General features: G+C 39.1%; 2 protein-coding genes and 1 long non-coding RNA gene across 4 annotated transcripts; 2 read left to right on the plus strand and 1 right to left on the minus strand.

Annotated features, from left to right (window-relative positions):
* Positions 1 to 1,721: 1,721 nt before the first annotated feature.
* LOC109189022 lies at positions 1,722 to 21,273 on the plus strand. The gene is made up of 3 exons (XR_002055528.1): positions 1,722 to 1,834; positions 16,818 to 16,822; positions 21,263 to 21,273. It is a non-coding gene; the product is annotated as an uncharacterized LOC109189022 (long non-coding RNA).
* Positions 3,378 to 5,365, minus strand: LOC109189021 (cysteine desulfurase, mitochondrial-like). The gene has a single exon (XM_019339709.1). The coding sequence runs from the start codon at positions 5,200 to 5,202 to the stop codon at positions 3,838 to 3,840; it is 1,365 nt and encodes a 454-aa protein (XP_019195254.1). The 5' UTR covers positions 5,203 to 5,365; the 3' UTR covers positions 3,378 to 3,837.
* Positions 8,021 to 11,224, plus strand: LOC109189019 (uncharacterized protein DDB_G0290685-like). Of its 2 annotated transcripts, none has more exons than XM_019339708.1 (2): positions 8,021 to 8,438; positions 9,381 to 11,224. In XM_019339708.1, exon 2 carries the CDS (start codon positions 9,445 to 9,447, stop codon positions 10,999 to 11,001), a length of 1,557 nt encoding a protein of 518 aa, XP_019195253.1. In that variant the 5' UTR covers positions 8,021 to 8,438; positions 9,381 to 9,444; the 3' UTR covers positions 11,002 to 11,224. The 2 variants fall into 2 exon arrangements, with proteins under 2 accessions (XP_019195253.1, XP_019195252.1); XM_019339707.1 differs by having other exon boundaries at positions 8,022 to 8,438; positions 9,370 to 11,224.
* Positions 21,274 to 22,258: the final 985 nt, after the last annotated feature.

Raw genomic sequence — 22,258 nt, forward strand, 5'->3', positions numbered from 1 at the left:
TGTAGTTATAATTCTATATTAGACTTTAATATTAGAATTAGACTAACGATGAATTAACGAAAAAGTTAAATGGATAATCATATAATTAAGGATAAATTAGAAAATCTTAAAAGAAAAAAATTAAAACCTGAACAATATGAACCATTCATTTGATTTAATAATTTGGCGGTCATTTTTTCTACCCAATGTTAATAATTAAATAAATTCGCTGATCAAATCCACTAACGCTAACTGTTAACTACTGATTGTCAAACAAAGACATTGCGAGGTAGTTCTCACTTCAATTTGTTGTGTGATTTGAATACTCCCTTTGTCACAAAATCTTTCAAGTAGTTAATATGGTTGGCTTTATTAATTATATTTTTTAAATTTTTTCATGGTATTAATAAAATACTTGGTAAATAAATATATAGCATTATTTTGTATTATAACTTTGATATTTAATTAGAAAAATAGTGCACAAAAAAGATAATAGATAATGTAGTGAATATAATCAATTGATGAATTTGAATGTAAAAATTTTTACATTTGAGAAAAATTAAGACAATATAACTAATGAAAATATTTCTTTTAATTTTTTTTTTGAATGCATATTTCTTTTAATTAATTTATTGATAATTAATAATTTTTTTTCACTGAATAAAGGCATTGTAAGGACAATGTAGCGAATATAATCAATTAATAAATTTGAATATAAAGAATTTTTATATTGAAGAAAAATAAAGACAATATAACTAATAAAATTATTTCTCTTATTTAATTTATTGATAATGAATAATTCTATTTTTTTGGAATAAAGGCATTGTAGACACATAATTCTAAATTAAAGAAATGCATATGTATTATTTTTTGTTGTAACTACTAAATTATTATTTATATAATTTAATAAGAGTAAAATAGAGTACTAATTATGCCAACTTTGATTGGGATGTGGTTCGAACCTAAGACTTTTTTTTTTATTGAAATCAATGAGTAAGTTAACGGTGAACTAACGGCAATTCTTAAAATTTTAACGGAATTAGTAACGGTGTGTGGGTATTTTAAGAAATTTTAGTGTAAAATTTAAATCTGATCAATCTTTTAATCAATCTGAGCCATTCATTTGATTAAAATCTGTGACCGCCATTTTTTCTACTCATTATAGGCCTAACTCTCTTGGGCTCTTATTAGTATATATATATATATATATATATATATATATATATATATATACAAATATATATATATATGTATATATAGTAGATAGATAGTAGATATTGATTCATTTAAGCTTTACCTATCCCTCGGTCCTTGCCCGTTATAAGTCATTCAAGATTACACAACCGAGAAAATTTCAATTTTGGTCATACAACTATAGGGGCCTTGTTAATTTCAACACCTAACTTTCAAAAATATCAATTCAGTACCTTGAGTATGTAATTTTTCTCAATTTTGGTCATTCCGACCAATTTACCGGTCAATTTCGACCGGAAAAAATAATAGGCACAAAACTGAGGGGCAAATGAGTCTTTTCATCTCGACTGCTTCATCTTCTCCTCCTCCTTCGCCGTGCCGACCACGACCGCCCTGACCAGCCGCGGCAAAGTTCCGACCGAAACAGAAAGGTTTCCTCTTCTTCTTCTTAACGCATATAACCACACACCCTATGGACCCAGACAAGATAAAATCTGTTACCTGACTTACATTTTTGTAATTTTCCTGTTGGGCAATATGAGACCTGCTAATAGGCTTCCTTCGAAATGGATTGTCGTCGGAGAAGATCGATGCGGTGGTAGCATTCGCCGAGACTTCTCCAAACTGGTGTTGGAAAATGCTGGATGAATCAGAGTTTGGGGTAACTTTTTCGCTTTCTTTGTCGTGTAGTTTCTTCGATTTCTTGGCCATTACGGATTTTTGGTTCGGAATTGGATAGAGTAAAAATCCACTTTCATGGCCACCGAAGAGCTCGACGGCGTGGACGAAGCGGGCACGAAGGGTGCTGATCCAACGCATTTTGAGGGCCGCATGCTCTGCTTTACAGAAAGCTTAGGGAGAAATGTCGATCTCATCATCATCATCATCATCATCATCATCATCATCATCATCATCCCGTGAGAAGCTGTTTTTGCGTCTTGGTCCTTCGCTAAGAGATTCTTCAGCTGCGCCGCCACCCGTCAATCCCGTCGCCGTGTTCCTCCTCTAGATCCCTGACGAAACCCATCGTTATCCCGCTAGCCTCGCCGGACAAGCTCTCCCCTGATCCTCTTTCCGATATCTACTCCGACCAACCCAACATCCCTCTCCGGAACAATATCTACCCCTGTACCCTCTGCGGCGAGATTTTCCTCGCCACCAATCTTCTCGAGCAGCACCAATTCATAAAGCACGCGATTTCGGAGCTCGTTGATGGAGATTCCGGCAACAACATTGTCCAGATCATATTCAATTAGGAGCAGAGCATGAAAAGACTCATTTGCCTCTCAGTTTTGTGCCTATTATTTTTTCCGATCGAATTTGACCGGTAAATTAGTCGGAATGACCAAAATTGAAAAAAATTACATACTCAAGGTACTGAATTGATATTTTTAAAAGTTAGGTGTTGAAATTAACAAGGCCCCTATAATCGTATGACCAAAATTGAAATTTTCTCTTACACAACATATTTAAAATCATCTGCGAATCATGGAAGCATTGAGGTAAAGAGGCTTCAATGGCGGCGACGATGTTGAGGATTGAGGAGGCACGTTGAGTGGTATGTCAAAGATTAAGGTGGACATGTAGGGCCCCCATCTGCCATTGTTGTGCTGCAACCCGAGGCGGCAAGCCATGAGCCATCAACTAATTTTCGCCCGTTAACCCCAAGTCCCTAACGATCATCTCAAAATCAGCCATGGCTAAGATTGTCAACTCCAGGGACCCACCCACCCACCCACCTAACTTCATAAACTTTTAAACGCAACGAATCATTTCCGTGGGAGTAGAGAAAGAAGAAATCCAACGGGAAGCCAAAAAAGATAAGAAGAGTAAAAAGGACATGTAGCAGTTTCATTATTCAAAAAACCCAAAAAAAAAAAAAATGAAGATATTTTTCAATCCCAACTTTGGTTAAGTAATGAGTACGGATTACTTTCTAACTACTATTTGCAACTCAAGTAATTATAGTCATATATATTAACCCCATAAACCTTTGTACCCATCACATGCAATGTTGTCTAACTCATTCTTCATGTAATATGCTCTAATCTTGATTCGGTAAACCAACGTTATCCAAGAAAGTAGCTTTATGACGCTAACCAACAAAGAACTATAACATGTAAACCAGCTTAGGTTAGTCATAACTAGCTCCAACAGGAAATCAAACTTTAGAGATAAGAGAATGTAATATTGGGTATACAAAATCACAGAAAGTAAATGCTTTATTAAACTGACCTTTAGACTGCTTATCTGCCATTGCCCAAGTCAAAAACTTGTCTATCCAGAAGACATTTAAAGAAAATTGCTAACCAACATATAAATTAGCAAATACATACCAAATCTGTTTCGTATACAGAGCTATGAAAATTTGCACACCCAAAATCTTAAAACATCAATGTATGCTTTTCCATCTGTATGGCAAGGGAGAGGGGTACAAATAACAGAGACATACAATCTCAACATATATAAATAAATACCAATTCACTTGCAATATTTATCCTGCAGAATGACACTAATGCGTGTAACAAGTAAGCATGTAATGCGCATTCTTGGACAAAACCTTGATTGCTTGCAGTCACTATGCCTGATCTGCAACCTCACCTAGCATGTTCATCTCTGGTTAATCATAGTCAGTAGCAGAAAATGCCCAAAGAATGCAACCATTCAGTGTTGTGACCATTCGATACTCTTAATGTCAATACCCTCCTTAACCATCTCATAAAGGGGGCTCATTTCCCTCAATTTCTCGACTTGGCGCACTGTAAGCCCCACCGCTCTATCAATCTCTTCCTCAGTAGTGAACCTCCCAATTCCATATCTAATCGAGGTGTGCGCCATGTCTTCTTCAACCCCCAATGCCCTCAACACATAAGAGGGCTCCAAGCTTGCACTGGTGCAAGCACTCCCACTCGACACTGCAACCTCCTTCAGTCCCATCAACAAGCTCTCGCCTTCAACATAAGCAAAGGACAGATTCAAGTTCCCTGCATAACGCCTTTCTACACTCCCATTCACCACTACTCCATCAAGCTTAGCCCTTATCCCATTCAGCAGCCTCTCCTGCAAAGCCTTGATCCTCTTATCATCATACTCCATTTCCTTCATGGATAACTCACAGGCTGCTCCAAACCCCACTACTAATGGAGTGGGCACTGTCCCGCTCCTAATCCCTCTCTCCTGTCCACCCCCATTCATCTGGGGCTCAACCCGAATCCTCGGTCTACGCCTCATATACAGAGCTCCAACACCTTTAGGCCCGTAGATTTTGTGCCCGCTTAACGACATCAAACTTATATTCATCTTGTCTACATCGATTGGAATCTTCCCCAGAGCTTGGGCCGCATCGGTATGGAAAGGCACATTGAATTCTTTGCAAATTTTTCCGATTTCCTCAACGGGTTGAATAACCCCAATCTCGTTATTCACCATCATGACCGAAACCAGGCCTGTGTCGGGCCGAATCGCCGCCCTGAGCTTGTCTAGGTTAATAAGCCCGTCGGGTTCAACGGGAAGGTAAGTAACATCAAAGCCCTCTTGCTGCAGATGGCGGCACGAATCAAGTACGCACTTGTGCTCAGTCTGTGTGGTGATGACGTGGCGCTTCTTCTCCCTGTAGAAATGCAGAACGCCTTTAACGGAGATGTTATTGGATTCAGTAGCACCGGAAGTGAAGATAATCTCCTTCGGAGAAGCGTTAATTAGGGTCGCAACTTGCGCCCGGGCCGTCTCGACGGCCTGGTCCGATTCCCAGCCGTAGAGGTGAGTCCGAGAGTGAGGGTTCCCGAATCGCGAGAGATAATAAGGGAGCATGGCGTCAAGCACACGCGGATCCACCGGAGAAGTGGCCTGCATATCCAGGTAGAGAGGTCTTCCGGAGATCTTCACTCCTTTCATGGTGACTCCAGCTGTTTCTTCCTCATAGGGCTCTACTCCCGCCGCCGCCGCAGCAGAGGTCGAAAAAGGGCGGAGAATGGCGTAGGGTTTATCAAACGAGCGGCGGAAAACGGCGGCTAGAAGCTTCGAGGCCATCGTTATGAATCAAACAATTATGCTCCGATGAAGAATCGACTCTTTAACGCCGACGAGTTGATTCTAAACTCAAATAACAGTTCGCGAAACCCTAGAGAAACGGTGAAATTGGAAAGGGATGACGAGAATCACCGACTGTGATATAAGCTAGCTACCCTAAAACAAAGCACACGTGGCTACGATATAGCCTCTTTTTAAAAAAAAAAAAGATTTTAAAAAAAATTATTGTCACAGGGTATCTTGGCTTGTGACCTTAATTAATTCACATTAATAAAAACTAATAAGCACAAGTGGCTTATTGTATACTAGTATCGGATGGTTCCCTTATGTGGGAGGTCTAGGTTCTCCCTACTAAGTCAATAGCTTTATAGTCTAGTGTACGAAGTGACTCTTTCAAATAATAAGTCAAGTAGCTATGAACAGATATTACATTAAAAAAATAGCTCAATGACCAAACACATTATCAAGTAGGGAAGATTTAAAATTCAGTAATTGGAAATTTCTAAAAATTTCCAGAAATTGAAAAATAGGAAACAGAAAACATGTTTACTAAGACAATTTTCTATTTTGAAAACTGAAAATAATTTCTGAATATTTCTAAAAAACTGGAACACACTTAAAACTGTTTTCGAAATGAAAAACAAAATCATAACCATATTACTATGATTACATTCATTATCATCTTATTTTATTTATTACTATCTTCTATCTTTTCTACTTTTTTCATATACTTTCTCAAACTACTGAAACACAAAGAACCAATAACACCTCCATTGAGGCTTGAACTCATAACCTTCCAAATGGAAGTCCAACTCGGGTACCATTAGACCACATAGTCTTGGTCTATCTTTTCTACTTAATTTACTTATTTAAACATAATTTATTTGCTTACACTTTACAGGGTGTTTGGTTGGAGGGATTTTAAATTCCCTTCCCACTTAATTCCTACCTAATTCCAAAGGTCATTAAATTCCGTAGTTTGGTTGGAGAGAATTGAAATTCCATGGAATTGCAATTCCCCCATTTTCATGGAATTAAAATCCCATGTCCCCCATAGTATTTTAATTCTTGGGAAAAAAAGATAATGATGAGTCAACATTACCCCTTCCTTTTTTAACTTAAAATTAATGTCTAACAACAATAATGGACATTTTTGACTTTATACTACTTATTCCCTTTCAATTCCCATGTATACCAAACATTGGATTGAAATTTCCAGTAATTCTATTCCTGTCAACCAAAAACTGGAATTTAAATTCCCACTTTATTCTCAGTAATTCAACTCCCATGGAATTACAATTCATTTCCCACATAATTCCCCCTTCCAACCAAACGCCCTGTTAAAGTAAGACATTATTTACATTATCAAAATTAATAATTAAATTATATATAATGTTTTAGATTTTGATTGAACTCAATGGATTATTAGTTTGAATATTTTTAATTAAGTTACATCATAATATAAGTTCGGTCCAAATATCGAGTATTGAAATCTCACATATATTAGAATTCAAAGTAAAAGTTACATATACATATACATATTCACGTCATTCTAATGAATATATCCAAAAAAAAAAATTTTTAAATATTAGCTCAAAAAATATTAATATTATCTAAACTAAATTAAAGGTGAAAATGAAAAATTAAAAAACAAAAACATATAACAGTTTTTTGTTAATAAATAAGTTTTCTAAACAGAAAACATAGACTGAAAAACATAAAACAGATAACAGCTTTCTGTTAGTAAACGGACCCAAATTTTTGATATATTTCAAAAAAAAAAAAAAAAAAAAAAACCAATGACATTCAAAAAAAAAAAAAAAAAAAAAAAAAAAAACAAACAATGACATTCAAACGGACCCAAGTTTTTGTCATGCACTACTACTGGAGTACAATGTGACTATCATAAATGACATGCAGAGCTTTCATAATGTAATATCTGTTCATAGGCTTTCCGGACGGAGAAGTCGAGGGGCACGCAGAGCTTTCCGATCGGATGGCCGAGACATCTCCGCAACACACGTCATCTCTCGCCTCAATTGGTCGCGATGAAGAGACGACCTCAGACTTACCATCTGATTATCGGATTTTGGCCATTTGACGTAGCCTGAGAATTTTCGCGAAGAACACCGGAATTAAATTTACTATCTCGCCTTCTCGACACCAATTCGGAGACTAGCATCACGGTGAAGGAAATCAAAACCAATCCATGGCTCCGCAAAGAGTACAACTAAACGCATTCGATCTAATCTCCTTCTCATATCGGCATCCACTTGTTCCGTCTATTCGGTACTCACAGCGGCATCGACGACACCGAGCGGGTTCTATCGGCCGAACCGAATGATCGATAAAATAGTCTACGGTATAGAGAGGATAGCTAGGGCGGAGGGATTGATTGCAAAACGACATTAGGTAGAGCAAAGTGCTGATAACGTGTTAAATAAAGAAAATGCAAGTAAGGATCGGATAAGAAGGAATACAAGAGAATAGAGAGTGAAGACAGGTATTCTCATTCATACTTAGCCATTCTTATGGCAAGATATATATACAAAGTAAGAATAAATATGTACTAAATAGAAATAAGTACATCAGTTACAACGTAGCTGTTACAACATGGATAATAATGTCTACAATAATATTTATAACAAGTAATATTAAAAAAAAAATAGTAATAAACATAATAAAAACATCAATAAAGTAAATCAATTTAAATTGTTAATAATTGATCGGTTTTAATAATAATAATAATAAAAGCCTTTGTTTATTTCTATGCGTACGACGTCGTCGTACTAGCCGTGATACGCATAAATACGAGTATACGACATCGTTGAGGTGCCGCCAACAGAATCTAAGGAATACGCGCGCTAAAGCGCGTTCAAAAACACAAAACACTCTAAAATAGAAAAAAATCGAATCTTGAAATCTTGAATGCATTTGTCTGTACACCATCCATATTTACAGAGAGTGAGAGGGACACTCAAGCAGATCTACTCCGAAAATCTACTTCCCACAATCCCACCGACAAACCATTTCCGCACTACATGTTTAGCACTGTCTATAACTAGAGCCCACATTGGTGTAATATTGCATTACCACTGCTTATTTGCTATTAAGGTTCTTGATTGAGAGTGTACCTTTTCTTCAAGTGTAATTATGGGCTTAAACTAGTATAAAAGAGGCTACTTTCTGCATCACTGAAACAAGGGATCCAAAAGGCTTGCTTCATCGTGTTTATGGTATGCCTTGCTTTTCTCCAACTTTCTGTGTCTCTTTTGCATTGTTGAGAATTCCCCATGGTTGCTTTTTTATCTGGTTAATGCTTGCAGGTATTGTTCTAATAGGGAAGATGTTGATTTGTTTGGTTTAAGTGTTTTAACTCCAGTGTGTGTGGATGATTGGATTGATTTTTTGTGATAAATTTAGGGAATTTTGTGATTTTTGCCATGTTTATTGCGGATACTAGGCATTGCTTCCACTTTCCTCTAAAAGATTAAATCTTTTCCCTGTTTCTGTTTCATGTATGATTTGCTTTTTCTTTGGATTAGATGGTTGGCTGCTTGCTTGTTGATATCTGGAATGAGATCATCAGATTTCTTGGTCGACCAAGTTTTAATGTTTTTTCTAATTGTCTCCTAACTGTTATAACTAGTTGGATCTGGTTGAGATAGCCGGATAGGTAGTTGTTCTGTCAAACTTCAGATATTCCCTTCCCATACTGTCCTGTACCTTCTTCTCATTGCTGGTAGTTCAATTCTCCAGTTTTCCATTTTCTCTCAAGTGATGGAGAGAAATTCACTATGTAAACCCGCCTTGTGACCCTAACTGGCAAAGAACCACAAGGAGGTAAACCAGTATGGATTGACTATATCTGATCGGCTCAAATCAAGAAGACTGTAACTTTTTAGTTACCAAATCAATAGTTTGATGAACTTGGTTGGGGTTGCCCATGTTGGTTTTGTTTGGATTTGATGTGTCAAGTTCTCAAGTTCCCTATTGATATGTTCTTGATCTTCTTTCTGTCCAAACATCTTTGTGTTTACATTTGTTGCCTCTCAGTTATCCACTTTGGTTTTCGTTTCATTTCTGCATTACATTGAAGCATCTGGTATGTGCCTTTTTTCTGTTTGCCATGATGTAATCGATCTGCGCTTTTATTGGACCATGAAGAGCTTGCAGAGAGCTGAAGCTTCTCCAGAAGGCAGATTCAACGTTGCCACGTAGTTAGGATTCGAAGAAGTCATCATGTTGAGGAACCAGAAAAGCAAAGGCTTCAAGGTGAAGCATGCTCTTCAGATATGTGTACTGGTAGGCGTTTGCATTTGGCTGCTTTACCAAGTCCAGCACTCCCGCGATAAGAAAGCAGCCTTAGAAACAACGAGGCTCTCTGAGGAGGTCGAGAGTGGGAATAGCTTCCTCAAGTTGGGGCGTAAGGACCTGGAACCTCAAATGGAGGAGGAAAGTAATGAAGATGTGAAGAACGAGGAGCCAGACGAAGAGGAGAGCAAGAGTTTTGGTGATGAGAGTAATTCTACCGAGCTTGAGCAAGGAGGTGATGGAGGAGGGAAAGAGATGGAAGAAAACAGCAATGAAGGAGATGCAAAAGCAGAAGATAATTCGGAGGTGGAGAGCCAGGAGAATGGTGAAGTTGCTAAAGATGGTAGTATGGAGGAGAAGGAAACTTCAGAGGAGAACAGGCAAGATGGCGATAGAGAAGAGCAAAGTGGAAGCGAGGGTGAGAGGAACACAGAACAAGAAGACGGAGAGAAAGAGAGGGCTGAAAACGATATCCAAGAAGTGACTCAGGAGAATAATGAGATTGGAAATGAAGATGGGACTGTGAAAGAGGCTAAAGAGGAAAACGGTAGTGAAGAAGAAAATTCGGGAAGCAAAGATGAGAATGCAAGTGAGGAGACAAACGAAAACGGAGGTGAAGAGAAGGAAGTTCATGTTGAGGAAAATAATGAAAGCCATGCCGGGGAGAGTGAAGAAACGAAAAATGGAGATGTCGAAGAAAAAAATGAGGTCAACAAAGAAGGCGAAGCAGAAAATGTAGAGAGTGCATCAGATAATGTGGTTCAGGCCTCCCAAAATGAAAGCGAAACTGAAAAAGGTAATGAGGAAAAAAACGAACCCGAGGAGAATAGAAGCCAGAACGAGTCAGGCTCAGATTCCACAGAAGGAAACACCAATGCAGAAAATAACACTGAAGCCACTGGAAATACTTCCAATTCAGACGACAATTCCAACTCTACAGAACCAAAAACAGAAACCAATGAACAGCAGCAAGAGAATGATAACTCTACCCAAGCTGAAAATGGATCTGTCCATTCAGAGGGTAATCAACAGCAGCAAGAACACGATAACTCAATTCAAGAAGTCGTTCCTGGCGGGGATAGCTCAGAAACCTCTCCACAACAAACTGAGAAAAACACCAATGCTTCCACTAAAGAAAACTCCGATTCAGATTCAGATTCAACTACTTCAGCTGAAAGTGACGACACAGGCTCAACTGTGGGGAAAGAGAGTGGCGAGGCCTCATCAACCGAGCAGTCAGACCCAAATTCTGGTTCTGAAGAATCAGTTAAACCCTCAAATGACGACGAAAACAAAACAGATTCTTCAAGCTCCCAAAACGAAGATTCAGCCCAAAACTCCACTCAAGATGATGTACAACACAACCAAGATGAATCATCCAATTCAATTCCTCGAGAAGAGAAAGATGCCCGTACAGACGTTGAGACATTGCCAGAGACAGGAAGCGAAGGAAACAACGAAGAAGATGCAGCGGCCAAGGAGTAAAAGATGAAGTTTATTCACTTGAAGGCTGTAGTTGTAAGTCCTGTATTCTTTTCCTCACCCCTTACTCTAAAATGGTAAATACAATATATGCTGCTTGCTAGGCAGTGTCAAGCCACATTGTATAATTATTATAGCTTATAACATTGCACAAAAGAACTAAGTTACACTTTTGATGTCTTTGAATTCTTTGTATGAAGCTCTTATTATCCGTTTCGTTTTGTTACGATAGTTGTCATGAGTTGTTTATGATCTTATTCAAGGTTTTAGTGACTGTTTAATAGAAGAAACATTTTTAGTTAACTTTATGGGCCGACCTAATTAAGGGGCAAAGTGCTGGTCAGATTGGTTAGGGGACAAAAGTGCACGATCACTCACGCCAACCAACTGGTTAGTCAAATAACTAGTTTGATAAGTATAAAGTTTCAAATTAAATGTTTCATCAAAGTTGTACCTTTTTAATTTGACAATCAGCTCTGGGGGTAAGGATAACTTAGGCAGCTTTATCTTATTGTGGTCCTTTATCAATTAGGATCACATGATAACCTTCACCTAGAACACACATTCGACTAGTTATTGTGGACTTTTTTTTTTTTTTTTTTTTTTTTTTTTTAAGCAAAGAATCGTTTATTGAGGAATAGTTCGGCGGGCAGCAAACCCCCTGTAATCATACAAGAGAGCCAATTTGGCTTTGGTAGGCAAAGCATTAAAGGAGCGAAAGATCCAGGGAGTATTAGCGACCAAGCCTTCTGCCGCAAGGGATCTGCTACGCTGTTTGCTTCCCGATAAGCATGTTTAATCACTGCACCCCAAGCCGCAACGTACGTCCGGATGTAAAACATAGCTTCTTGGAGTTTCCATGGCATCGCGTCCGAAGAGGAGGCCAAACGGACAAGCTGAAGAGAGTCTACTTCAATGATATATGGCCGTAACACCATAGTGTCGCACCATTGTAGGACTTTTCGCAGAGCTAGCACTTCAGCCTCAAGAGCGGAAGAGACATCCAAACGGAAGCAGATTCCAGCAACCAACAGGCCCCGAGAGTCTCGAAGACATGCCCCACCCGCCGCACCAACTGATGAAAGGAGAGCATCGGTGTTAAGTTTAAGACGTCCTGATGGTGGCGCTAACCACTTGACCCACTGTGTCATACGCCGCGGAGGGATAGCAAATCTTGTAATCAAGCCTTCAGCTTGAAGACAAAATCCAAATGCTCCCATGTTGCGAGGTGGACAGGCTAAGGAGATGAGATAGGATTCCCTTTTGATCTTCCTAATAACTTCTGAAGACGAGTACCTAGACCCATTGTAGAGGCAATCTGTGTATGCCACCCATAAGAACCAGAGAATAAGGCAAGGCAACAAGCATGAAAAGCTTCCCACCGCGGAATCTGGAGCAGCCAGGAGCCACCATGCATGACAGGCAGTACGAATGGTGGATGAGTTGCCCATATTTAATCCGGATAATCTGCTGAAAAAAGTCCACACTCTCTGTGCTTCGTTACAGCCAAACAGACAATGCTCCAGGCTTGCACTTGCAGCAACACAAAACGGACAAACAGAAGGCACACAGTAACCAAATCTCTCAATGACATCAGGGAAAGGCAGGAGCCTCCTCAGTAGCTTCCACATAAAAACTGAGATTTTAGATGGAATAAACCTTCCCCAAATGCTGGCCGACGAAAGACAACGTCCCCTCTTCGGTCGCAAAAAATCGTAGGCTGAGGACAGAGTGAAGTCCCCATATGTAGATGGAGCCCAGATTATGGATTCTGCAAATGACACGAGATTATCCTCCACAAAGGCTTTCATGGTCCACATCCTGCGCCGTATTAACGAATCTGAAGCCCTCACGTTTTCATCTGGGTAACGAGCAGTCATGAACTTGCTCTAGAGACTTCCCCCCCAACAAGAAGCTGTAGTAGATCTTGGCCGAATAAGCTTGTTGTATGGTGTGCAGATTTCGGACTCCAAGGCTTCCCTCGACCGTAGGCAAGGAAATATTACCCCATGAAGCCTAGTGCCTTTTCGGGCGGCCATCACAGGTTCCCCAGAAGAACCGGGCGAATTTAGATTCCAAAGCCTTTTCTGTTTAGCGAGGAAGGAGTAAATAAGCCATCGTGTATTGTGGGATCAAAGATAAGACATGCTTTATTAGAGTAAGACGGCCCCCGGGTGATAGAAGCTTTCGCTGCCAACCTGCTAGTTTCCTGTCCACCTTCTCTAGGAGATGCTGGTAATAGCATGGCCTGTTGCGCCCTTTAAACAAGTTCACTCCCAAGTAGCGAAACGACAAAGAGGAACGTTGCATGCCTAGTAACCGTGACATTGTCGCGGTCCTTTGGCTAGAGCAGTGCTTAGAAGTTACAAAAAAGCTTTTGTTGTAGTTGATTTTCTGACCGGACCCTGCCTGATAATCCTTCAAGAGCTTCGATAACTCCTTTAACGAATTCGATGAGCCATTAACTAGGATGATGATGTCATCTGCGAAGGCCAAGTGGGAGATTAATGGACACTGCAACCCGAGGAATATGGGGAAATCAATCCTGTACCCACTTTTAGAACCAGCGAACGTGACAAAGCCTCCGAAGCAAGTATGAAAAGAAGGGGTGATAGCGGATCCCCTTGTTTTACACCCCTTGTCGGTTGAAAGAAGCCACAGCTGACCCCGTTGACCAAGACGGATAACCTTGTAGCTTCCAGGTTGTTCAAGACTAATCCGATAAACCCGGGTGGGAATCCAAACCTGATAAGGGCTGCCTTTAAAAAAGGCCACGAGACCCGGTCGAAAGCCTTCATCATGTCCAACTTAACTACAACATTTGAGCCCCGGCATCTCTTATCAATATATTGCAGGAGCTCAAAGGCTAGCAAAACATTGTCATGTATACTGCGCCCTTTAACAAAACCAGCCTGCTTACTCGAGATTAGCTTCGGCAAAATGGGACTCAGACGGCTTGCAAGGATCCTAGTAAAAACTTTGCTGATGAAGGTGCAAAGATAAATCGGCCTAAAGTCCGCAAACGTGTCTGGATTATTCCTTTTGGGAATTAGCACTATTTGTGCACTGGCTAGTCCTCGTGGAATCGGAACGCCTGCAAAGAAGTCCAAAGTTGCTTGATAAACATCTTCATGGATAAATTCCCAACAGTGTCTGAAAAAGGATCCATGAAACCCATCCGGACCGGCTGCACTGTCAGGGTCGAGCATCCACACGGCCTTTTTAACCTCTTCCCGCGATATCGGCGAGGTCAAAGCGATCACATCTGAATTTTCCAAGCAAGGCGGAAGACACATCAAAAGGGAATCCATACCGGGGCAATTTTCGGCCGTGAATAGGCTGGAGTAGTACTGGACTGCCTCCGCTTGAATTGCCTCAGGGGTCGACAAAATAGAACCCGAGCTATCCTTGATGGAGTAAATGGCCTGCCTTCGATGTCGATATTTAACCATCGCATGAAAGAAACGCGTGTTCGCATCCCCCTCCCTAAGCCATTTGATCTGTGCTTTCTGCTTCCAGTAGGCATTTTCCTGTTTGAGAGCAAGCAAGAGGTTTGCTTGGAGCTTATGGAGGGAGGTTCTGTTTTCAGCTGATGGAGAGTCCTCATAAAGTCCTTCTGCTTCTGTCACAGCAGTCTCCAAATTACGAACCCGGTCAAAAACATTCCCGAAAACCTCTTTGTTCCACGATTGTAGGGCTTGTTTAAGGCGTTTAAGCTTGAAGGCCAAAGCACGCATGCCACCCCCATCTGCAGGCTCGGCCCAGTTGGCCCGTGCGAAATCTAAGAAGTTGGGATGGGTTTTCCACATATTTTGAAAACGGAACTGCTTTGGAAACGTCAAAGCGTTGTTCGACCCATTAAAGAGCACGGGGGAGTGATCAGATGAGGTACGACCAAGCACAGAAATTCGGATACCCGTGAAGTAATCCCACAAAGTCGAGTTCATTAAGAAGCGGTCTAATCTTTTCCAAACTGCCCCTGCGCTACGAACCCCGTGCCAAGTGTAAAGACCTTCGGTTGTTGCGAGGTCGAGTAGGCCATTATCGTTAATAAAATCAGAGAAATCTGATATGCTGCCCAGGTCTGGAAATGCATTGCCTCTGTACTCAGAGATGCTCGAAATCACGTTGTAGTCACCGCCCATAAGAGTAGGACTGTTTACATTTAGTCCTGTTGCAAGTTGTGCTCATAGCTGTGCCCGTTCCAATCTAGTATGCTTCGCATAGATAGCTATGTAGTCAAAGGTAAACTGCCAGGGGGAGTAGCAAGCAGTACAAGAGATAAATTGTTCACAATCCTGGTCAATATTTATTTGTAAAGAATCACTCCATAGTAACCAAATTTTTGAATTTTCTTAAGCATAGCCACCTGCAAAGTTAAACTCTTACATGTAACTGTGCAAACGATCAACTGGTAAAAAAGGTTCAATTATTGTGACCAAATGGATGCCCTCACGGCGAATTATTCGTTTCAGCCTGCGCCGTGAGGTGATGAGGCCTCTAACATTCCAGATGAGCAGATTCATTTGAGACGGTGAGAGAAGGATACTCGAGCGATTTTCCCCGCAGCTAGTCGGGTGGTTACTGAGGGGGTATTTGCAGAGTAGTCTTTCTGAGGCCGACTCTTTTTCTTGGTTACTGTTATATAGTCATCCGGGCGCGATCTCCTAATCTTGGAGGCAAAAACTTTACTCGCTTCCTTCCATGACTCTAGCAAGGATTTTGAGAAGCTTTGAGCTTCGGAGACTTCATCACCCTCCGATAGATGTCCTGGCTGGGAGTCTGAACGAGATGAGGAGCGGACACCATGATCGTCAATGAGAACTGGCCCAAGCGAGGCGTTGGCATCTGGGATGAACTCTGGTAACGCAGAGCTCCCTGAGTCATTCAAAACTGGTTCAGTTGGTGCATTTGCAGAAACGTTGTCTTGGGGTTCAGCTATCAAGTTCTCAACTGGTCGCCAGCGTTTTCTAGGAGGAACAATCTGAGGTTGACGGGCAGGTAGAGTGATTGTTTGCGGGGGATCCTTAGGGGGTTCCCGATATGGTTCTTGCGGGCGATCATCAACGTGGTTGCTTCTACAATCTGACGAAAGATGCCCAAATTTTCGACATCCCATGCAATATGGTGGGATGTATTCATATGTTACTTTTTGAGTGAATCCACCGTAAGATCCAATTGTGATCCAGACCTGATTCGGAAGGCTTTGGCTAACGTTCAACTCTACACAAACCCTGGCCAACGACGGTCTGTTGTGCAAAAGAGTTGAAGAATCCACCTTGAGCGGGGTTCCTATGAGGTTGGCGATCGAGTAAATAGCCCTTTTATCCTGCAGGTGAGCCGGAAGTCCATCGAAAGCAATCCATACAGGAACGATTGGGGATTCTATATCTGGTCTGAAGTCCGGTGACCATTTAAAGATCCTCATGATGAAGCCTCGAACTGACCAAGATTTTCGGAGCCAACACCTCTGAAAGTCAGTCTCTAGATCAAAATTGATGAGTACATGCCTTTGATCTAGAAGACCGAGTGAGAACGCTCCACCAAAGCCAATCTGATCGAAAGTCTTACGAAGCTCAGCCATAGATGGACGTCCTTTAGAAAATTTACCCACCAGCGCAAAACGGAATTTCTGAGAAAATTGCTGTATGTCTTGATCTGTGAAAGAAATCGCTGGCATTCCTTTTCTATCTTCCTGGTGTTCGTAGGGGGGGATCAGAAGAAGTTTTCGAAAGAACATCTGCGAACGTGCGTGGTGGGGGCTCGGCGGCCCCCGGCGGTGCCGCCATCGGAAACGAAAAAGCGTCAAAATAGCGGAGGATTTGTAACTAACTGAGAGAGAGCATTTCTATTCAAGTTTTTCTCTTTTTAGTTATTGTGGACTTTCTCTTAAATTAAAAAATAAAAATAAAAATAAAAATCTATATATAATTTTTTTTTTTGGGTTGAAATTGTGTGTACAATATATATTAATGAAGTTAATACTAGAAATAATCTTCCGACTATAGAAGAAGCATACATTTCTAACATTTTGCCCTATAGTTTATCAGAAAACTTATTGAATGACTAAATTAAATTAGCTAACAATGCATGCATATTCAAACACTTAAACCGGCCTAATTAGAAGTTGATTACCACTTTTAGCAATTCAAAATAGTTGAAAGATGATACAATCAAATAATCAATGAATTTTTATTACAATCATCTATGAGTAAGCCATTACAACAAACTATAAAAACCAAATACAATTATTTTCAAGCAAACAATGACTAATCACCCTTAAAAAAAAAAAAAAAAGTAAAGAAAAGAGGAACAACATAAATATTTAAATAAATATAATTTAATCTAAGCAATTTAAAGCGTTGACTTTATTTTTGAAATAACGACGTCTCGACATTTATATTGGACTCAATTCATTTAATAATATAGTAAAATCATGCACATTATAGCGGGAATCTTTATTTGATAATCTACAAAATCCAGATACATAAAATCTTAATCTTAATTGAGATACTAGAAAATCGTGCATCAAAAAAGATTGACATAGACCATAAGTGGAAGGAATATAACGTACACGACTACTCGCAAGTCGCAATAATTTTGATTTAGAGAGAGAAAAAAAAACACATCAATTATTTAAATGTGTGTTTTGAATAAAACTTCCTTTATAACTCTAATTGACAAAAGACTGAAAAAAGGTAAATCAATATAAATCATTCATATGATCATCTCAAATAAAAAACTTGATACTTTATAATTACTAAATTAACTATCTCACTACAATCACAATAGCTGAATATATGCAATCTTGCGTGGGAATCAAACACAAGATGCCAAATGACCCCCTTAGAAAGCGGAAACAAACTGATCTGAATATCTGATGCAACACTTGACCTTAATCTTCTTTGTCCTTCGCCACATGTGACGACTGGACTATTTGTAATTTGTCTATAACTAATTTGTTTTTTTTTTTTCTTCCAGAAAACTAATTTGTTAAATCTTACGATGATTAGATGGCTCCATGCATTATGCATATTTTTTTGTTTGGATTTACGTGTAATCATCGATAGCCTGCCTTTGAGAATGTCTCCAAGACCATTTCTTCGCCCATAAATTAAGGCCTCCAATTTTTTTAAAAACCATATATTAATTCCAGTTATTAGCAAGAATTAAGGATTAAGTAATGGAAATTGGAACGAAGCCATTCTTATTAGCAAGAATTAAGGATTAAGTAATGGAATAAAGCCAAGTCAGATGACATCTCTGTGACTCTCCTTGAGGGACCTCTTTGTGATTCCCCTTGAGGGACCTGTGTGACTACTCTCGAGGAAAGGTCACAAGATCGAACCTCGGTGGTAGGGTATTGACTCATTGGATTGCATATAAAGTATAGAACAAATACTACCTTGTAATAGAGTCAATAATATTCAAAAAAATAAAAAATAAAAAACAAAATCAGAAAGTAATGGAATGAAGTTTACGCTCCATTAAATCAAGAAAATGATATATTTTGTCCACATTAATTCAACAATTCAAGGAAATTTAGAGTCTAGTGTACTATGTCAGTGACTTCGAGCCTTAGTAAAGACAATATTGACTCTTTATGTTTCAAAATTGTAAAAAGTGCAGTGTATAATCTGGAATATTTTACAATCCGTCAATCCCATTTTCAAGATTTCTAAACAAATATTTTACATTCTCCAAGATTGGAGTGTAGGAGCCCTTAGGGTTGGGGTTCAGCCTTTGAAAGTAGATTTCTAAACAAATACCAGGATTAAATTCCCTCAAAAATATATAAAAACTAAAATAAACCTAAGAAGTTAAATATTCTATTCTTCTCTTCTGTATCATAATATTTACTAAGAATCACAACCAGGTTAAGTAATTTGAAGATGAAGAAAGTCTAATTGGATGATAAATTGTTTGTTTGAGGATTGATTATATTGTTGATTGGAAGTTATATTGTTTTAATCGAAACCGGCGGCGGCTGTACAATGAAAGTCGAAGCAAGATCGTTGAAGATCAGGGAAATCATCGTCCGGCGATCCAAGCGAGTCCACCACATCTTCTGTGCTCCACCCTGCACGCAATAAAGTCTTAGATAACGACCTCACGTGCCACGCCACGCATTCCCGGTCAGTGATCATCTCACCGTTCGTTTTATCATGATCATGATCTCCGCCGTCCATCATCATCATCTCCCTCACGTCCTCCTCCTTCCACCCGCCGTTCAGCAACCGCCGCGCCACCTCCTCCAAACACCCGTCCAATTCCTCGCCCCACCGCCGCAGTCCATGAAAGCCGCCATCGCCGCCGCCACCGGCCGCCTCCACCACCTCCGTCCAAAACTCAATCCTCCGCGCCTCCGTCGCCGCCCACGCCGGCGCATTCAGCAGATTGGAGAGGCTAGGCAGGCGCAGAGCCGCCTCATCGCGCCGCCTGAACTCCACCCGTTGGAAAAATCCGGCCAGGTCGAAGCTCCACACCTTCACCTCCCCGCCATGCACGTAAAACACGGGATTCCCCGCCAAACACGGCGCCGAAGGAATGTAAAAATGCCGGTAAATCGGCACCAGAATCGGAACCATTCTCAAAAAACCCTTCGCCAAAACCACCGCCTTATCGCTATCATCCGGCCGTTTCCCCCACGAATCCATCCAAAACTTCCGCCGCGAAATTTCCTTACACAAACCTAAGATCGGCAGATTGGTTTGAACCTCGAGCTGCTGAGCCGACGCCGATCGCCAGTTGGGGAAGCCGGGGCCCACGGGGAGCCCTTCCCGGAGGATGGAGCTGAGGTCAGGCGGGAAACTGAAACTAAAATTGGATTCAACGGCGGAGATTTCAGCGTCGGAAAGCCCTCCCTCCACCGGAATATCCAACGACTTGAGATGGTCGATGATGTTCTTCGCATACGCCGCATAAGAGAAACAAACCCTTCCTGGTTTCGGATTGCTAAAGGTCACGGGGGCAAATAATGATTCTGCTAAAGTTGACGCCATTATTGCAACTTTTTCAAGAAAATTTAAACATATAAATAAAACTGGATGGATGGATCGATCGAATCGTATGGAAATGAGATGAAAAGAATGGAAGAAAATCTAGAAAGAGGATGCAGGTTGGAGAGATAATAATGAGGTTGTTGTGGAGATGAGAATGAATATATACGAAATGGTCGCGAGGGGAATGAGAATTTGAAATACGGATCGGATCGAGTTTGTTTTAGTCTTTTGGACTTATTAGGTTTTACAAAATTCATTAAATTGTTTCTATTTTTTAGTCCCGTCGTTACTAGATTACCTCGATCTATAACATTATTGGATTACATTTATATTTAGTACACGGTTTTTAATTTTATCACATGTAATCTGTATGAACAAATTTCTAGTTAAAACGACTAAAATTTACCGCAAACATAAAAACAATAAAATGAGTGGTAAGTGACATAATAATGAATAGGGCCGGGTGAGATTAAGAACGGTGGAGTTGTCAAGCACTTTGTACTCAGATGATATGTAGTGACTTTTTTCATGTGGGAAGCCATGAGATCGAGTCTCACTGAATATGTTGTTGACTCTGTGTGCATAATTCATTATGTTATGTTGAGAGAAAGTATGCGTTAGGTGTTAGGTAAGTGGGAGGATGCAATTGGATTAAGTTAGGCTCGTAAAATTATATGCGAGATGTTAGTTTGAAATGAATGGTAATAGTGAAGAAATTATGTGTGTTTCATATTTATAAAATACTAGACTAGAAAAAAAAAAAGACTAGAAATGTTTTATAAAATTCTTTTTTTTTTTTTTTTTTAAAGTTAATTAATTCAATGGTTTAGAGTAGCTGGTTATTAGTGTATTGTTAATACAACCATGTTAGAGAGCTCTAAACCATATAAGTTCCCTTAACACCAAAATTGGATTAGTTTTACGAAAGTGAGATATTGGATATTAAATTGTATGAAAAAAAAAATTGTTAAGTTTGAATGTTTTCATTTTCCCTTCTAATTTTGAAAATAATTGAATTACAATTTTATAAATATGTTCTCCATATCTCCATGAATTTGGAACACTTTTTTTTTTTCTTTTGAAATACAAGAGGCTAATCATTTTTTTTTTTTTAGTATTACTGACTATACAATGTAGTATCTGTTCATATCTACTTTTTCAATCTACCTCAGCACAAAGAGTCAATATCGTCCTTATTGGAGCTCACTTATTATTAAATACATGATGATATTGTTTGTCTGAGCACAAGAACTCTCCTTTAGGAATTAGGATTATAATGAAATGTTATAAAATTTATGTAATCTAAACAATAAGTTGAATCCCGCTTTTATGTAATCAATTACATAATATTTTAAAATTTATGTAATCTATACAATACGTTGAACAAAAGTCGTATTAAAAGTTAATAGTAAGAATTTTATGTAATCAATTACATAATATTTTAAAATGTATGTAATCTATACAATACGTTGAAGAAAAGTCGTATTAGAAGTTAATAGTAAGAATTTATCGTTTACTTTCTTCTTCTTTTTCTTTTTTTTAGTGTGGATGACTTTTGAAACATACATGATTTCATTTGATTAACATATATAATAATAATAAATTTTAAATAAATTATTACAATTCACAAAATTTAAATAAAATCTAAAATATGTACCATCTTCTATTGCAATAATTACAATTTACACCTATAAGAATTGGAACATCTATCCTTGTATCAACCCTCTACAATGTACTCCGTACTTTTTTTTTTTTTAAGAATGTCATAATTCTTTTTTTAAAAGGAAATTTATTACTTAGAGGAGTACATTTTTACCACACAAAAAAATAATAATAATAATAATAAAGAAGATAATTGACAAGGCTACATCTTTATATTCTATGGGTCAATAACATATTAGAGACATATCATATATGTCATCCAATGACTAATAAACAAATGTAAATTTAGTTTGCTCAAAGTTCACGTCTAAATCGTGACATGTTGCAATCTAATTTTAGTAACTTAGTCAATTGAATCTAATAATGAAATTTGATGTCGAGAAGTTATTCATTTTTATATAATATTGACATATTCTAAGAATAGTATATCGTACATGTTTAATTAACAATAGAAATTCCTCAACAATGTTATTGTCGTCGCACGAAACGATAAACAGGTGTAATGGATTGGGTGGTCTATGCTAGATATAAGATGGGTTAAGTTGAACACAGGTGGTGCTAGGAAAAGTGGGTTGGGTTTTATCAATGTCGGAGGG

This window comes from Ipomoea nil, unplaced genomic scaffold (genome assembly GCF_001879475.1).
Source record: "Ipomoea nil cultivar Tokyo-kokei standard unplaced genomic scaffold, Asagao_1.1 scaffold1509, whole genome shotgun sequence".
In the NCBI taxonomy this organism is placed as follows: domain Eukaryota; kingdom Viridiplantae; phylum Streptophyta; class Magnoliopsida; order Solanales; family Convolvulaceae; genus Ipomoea; species Ipomoea nil.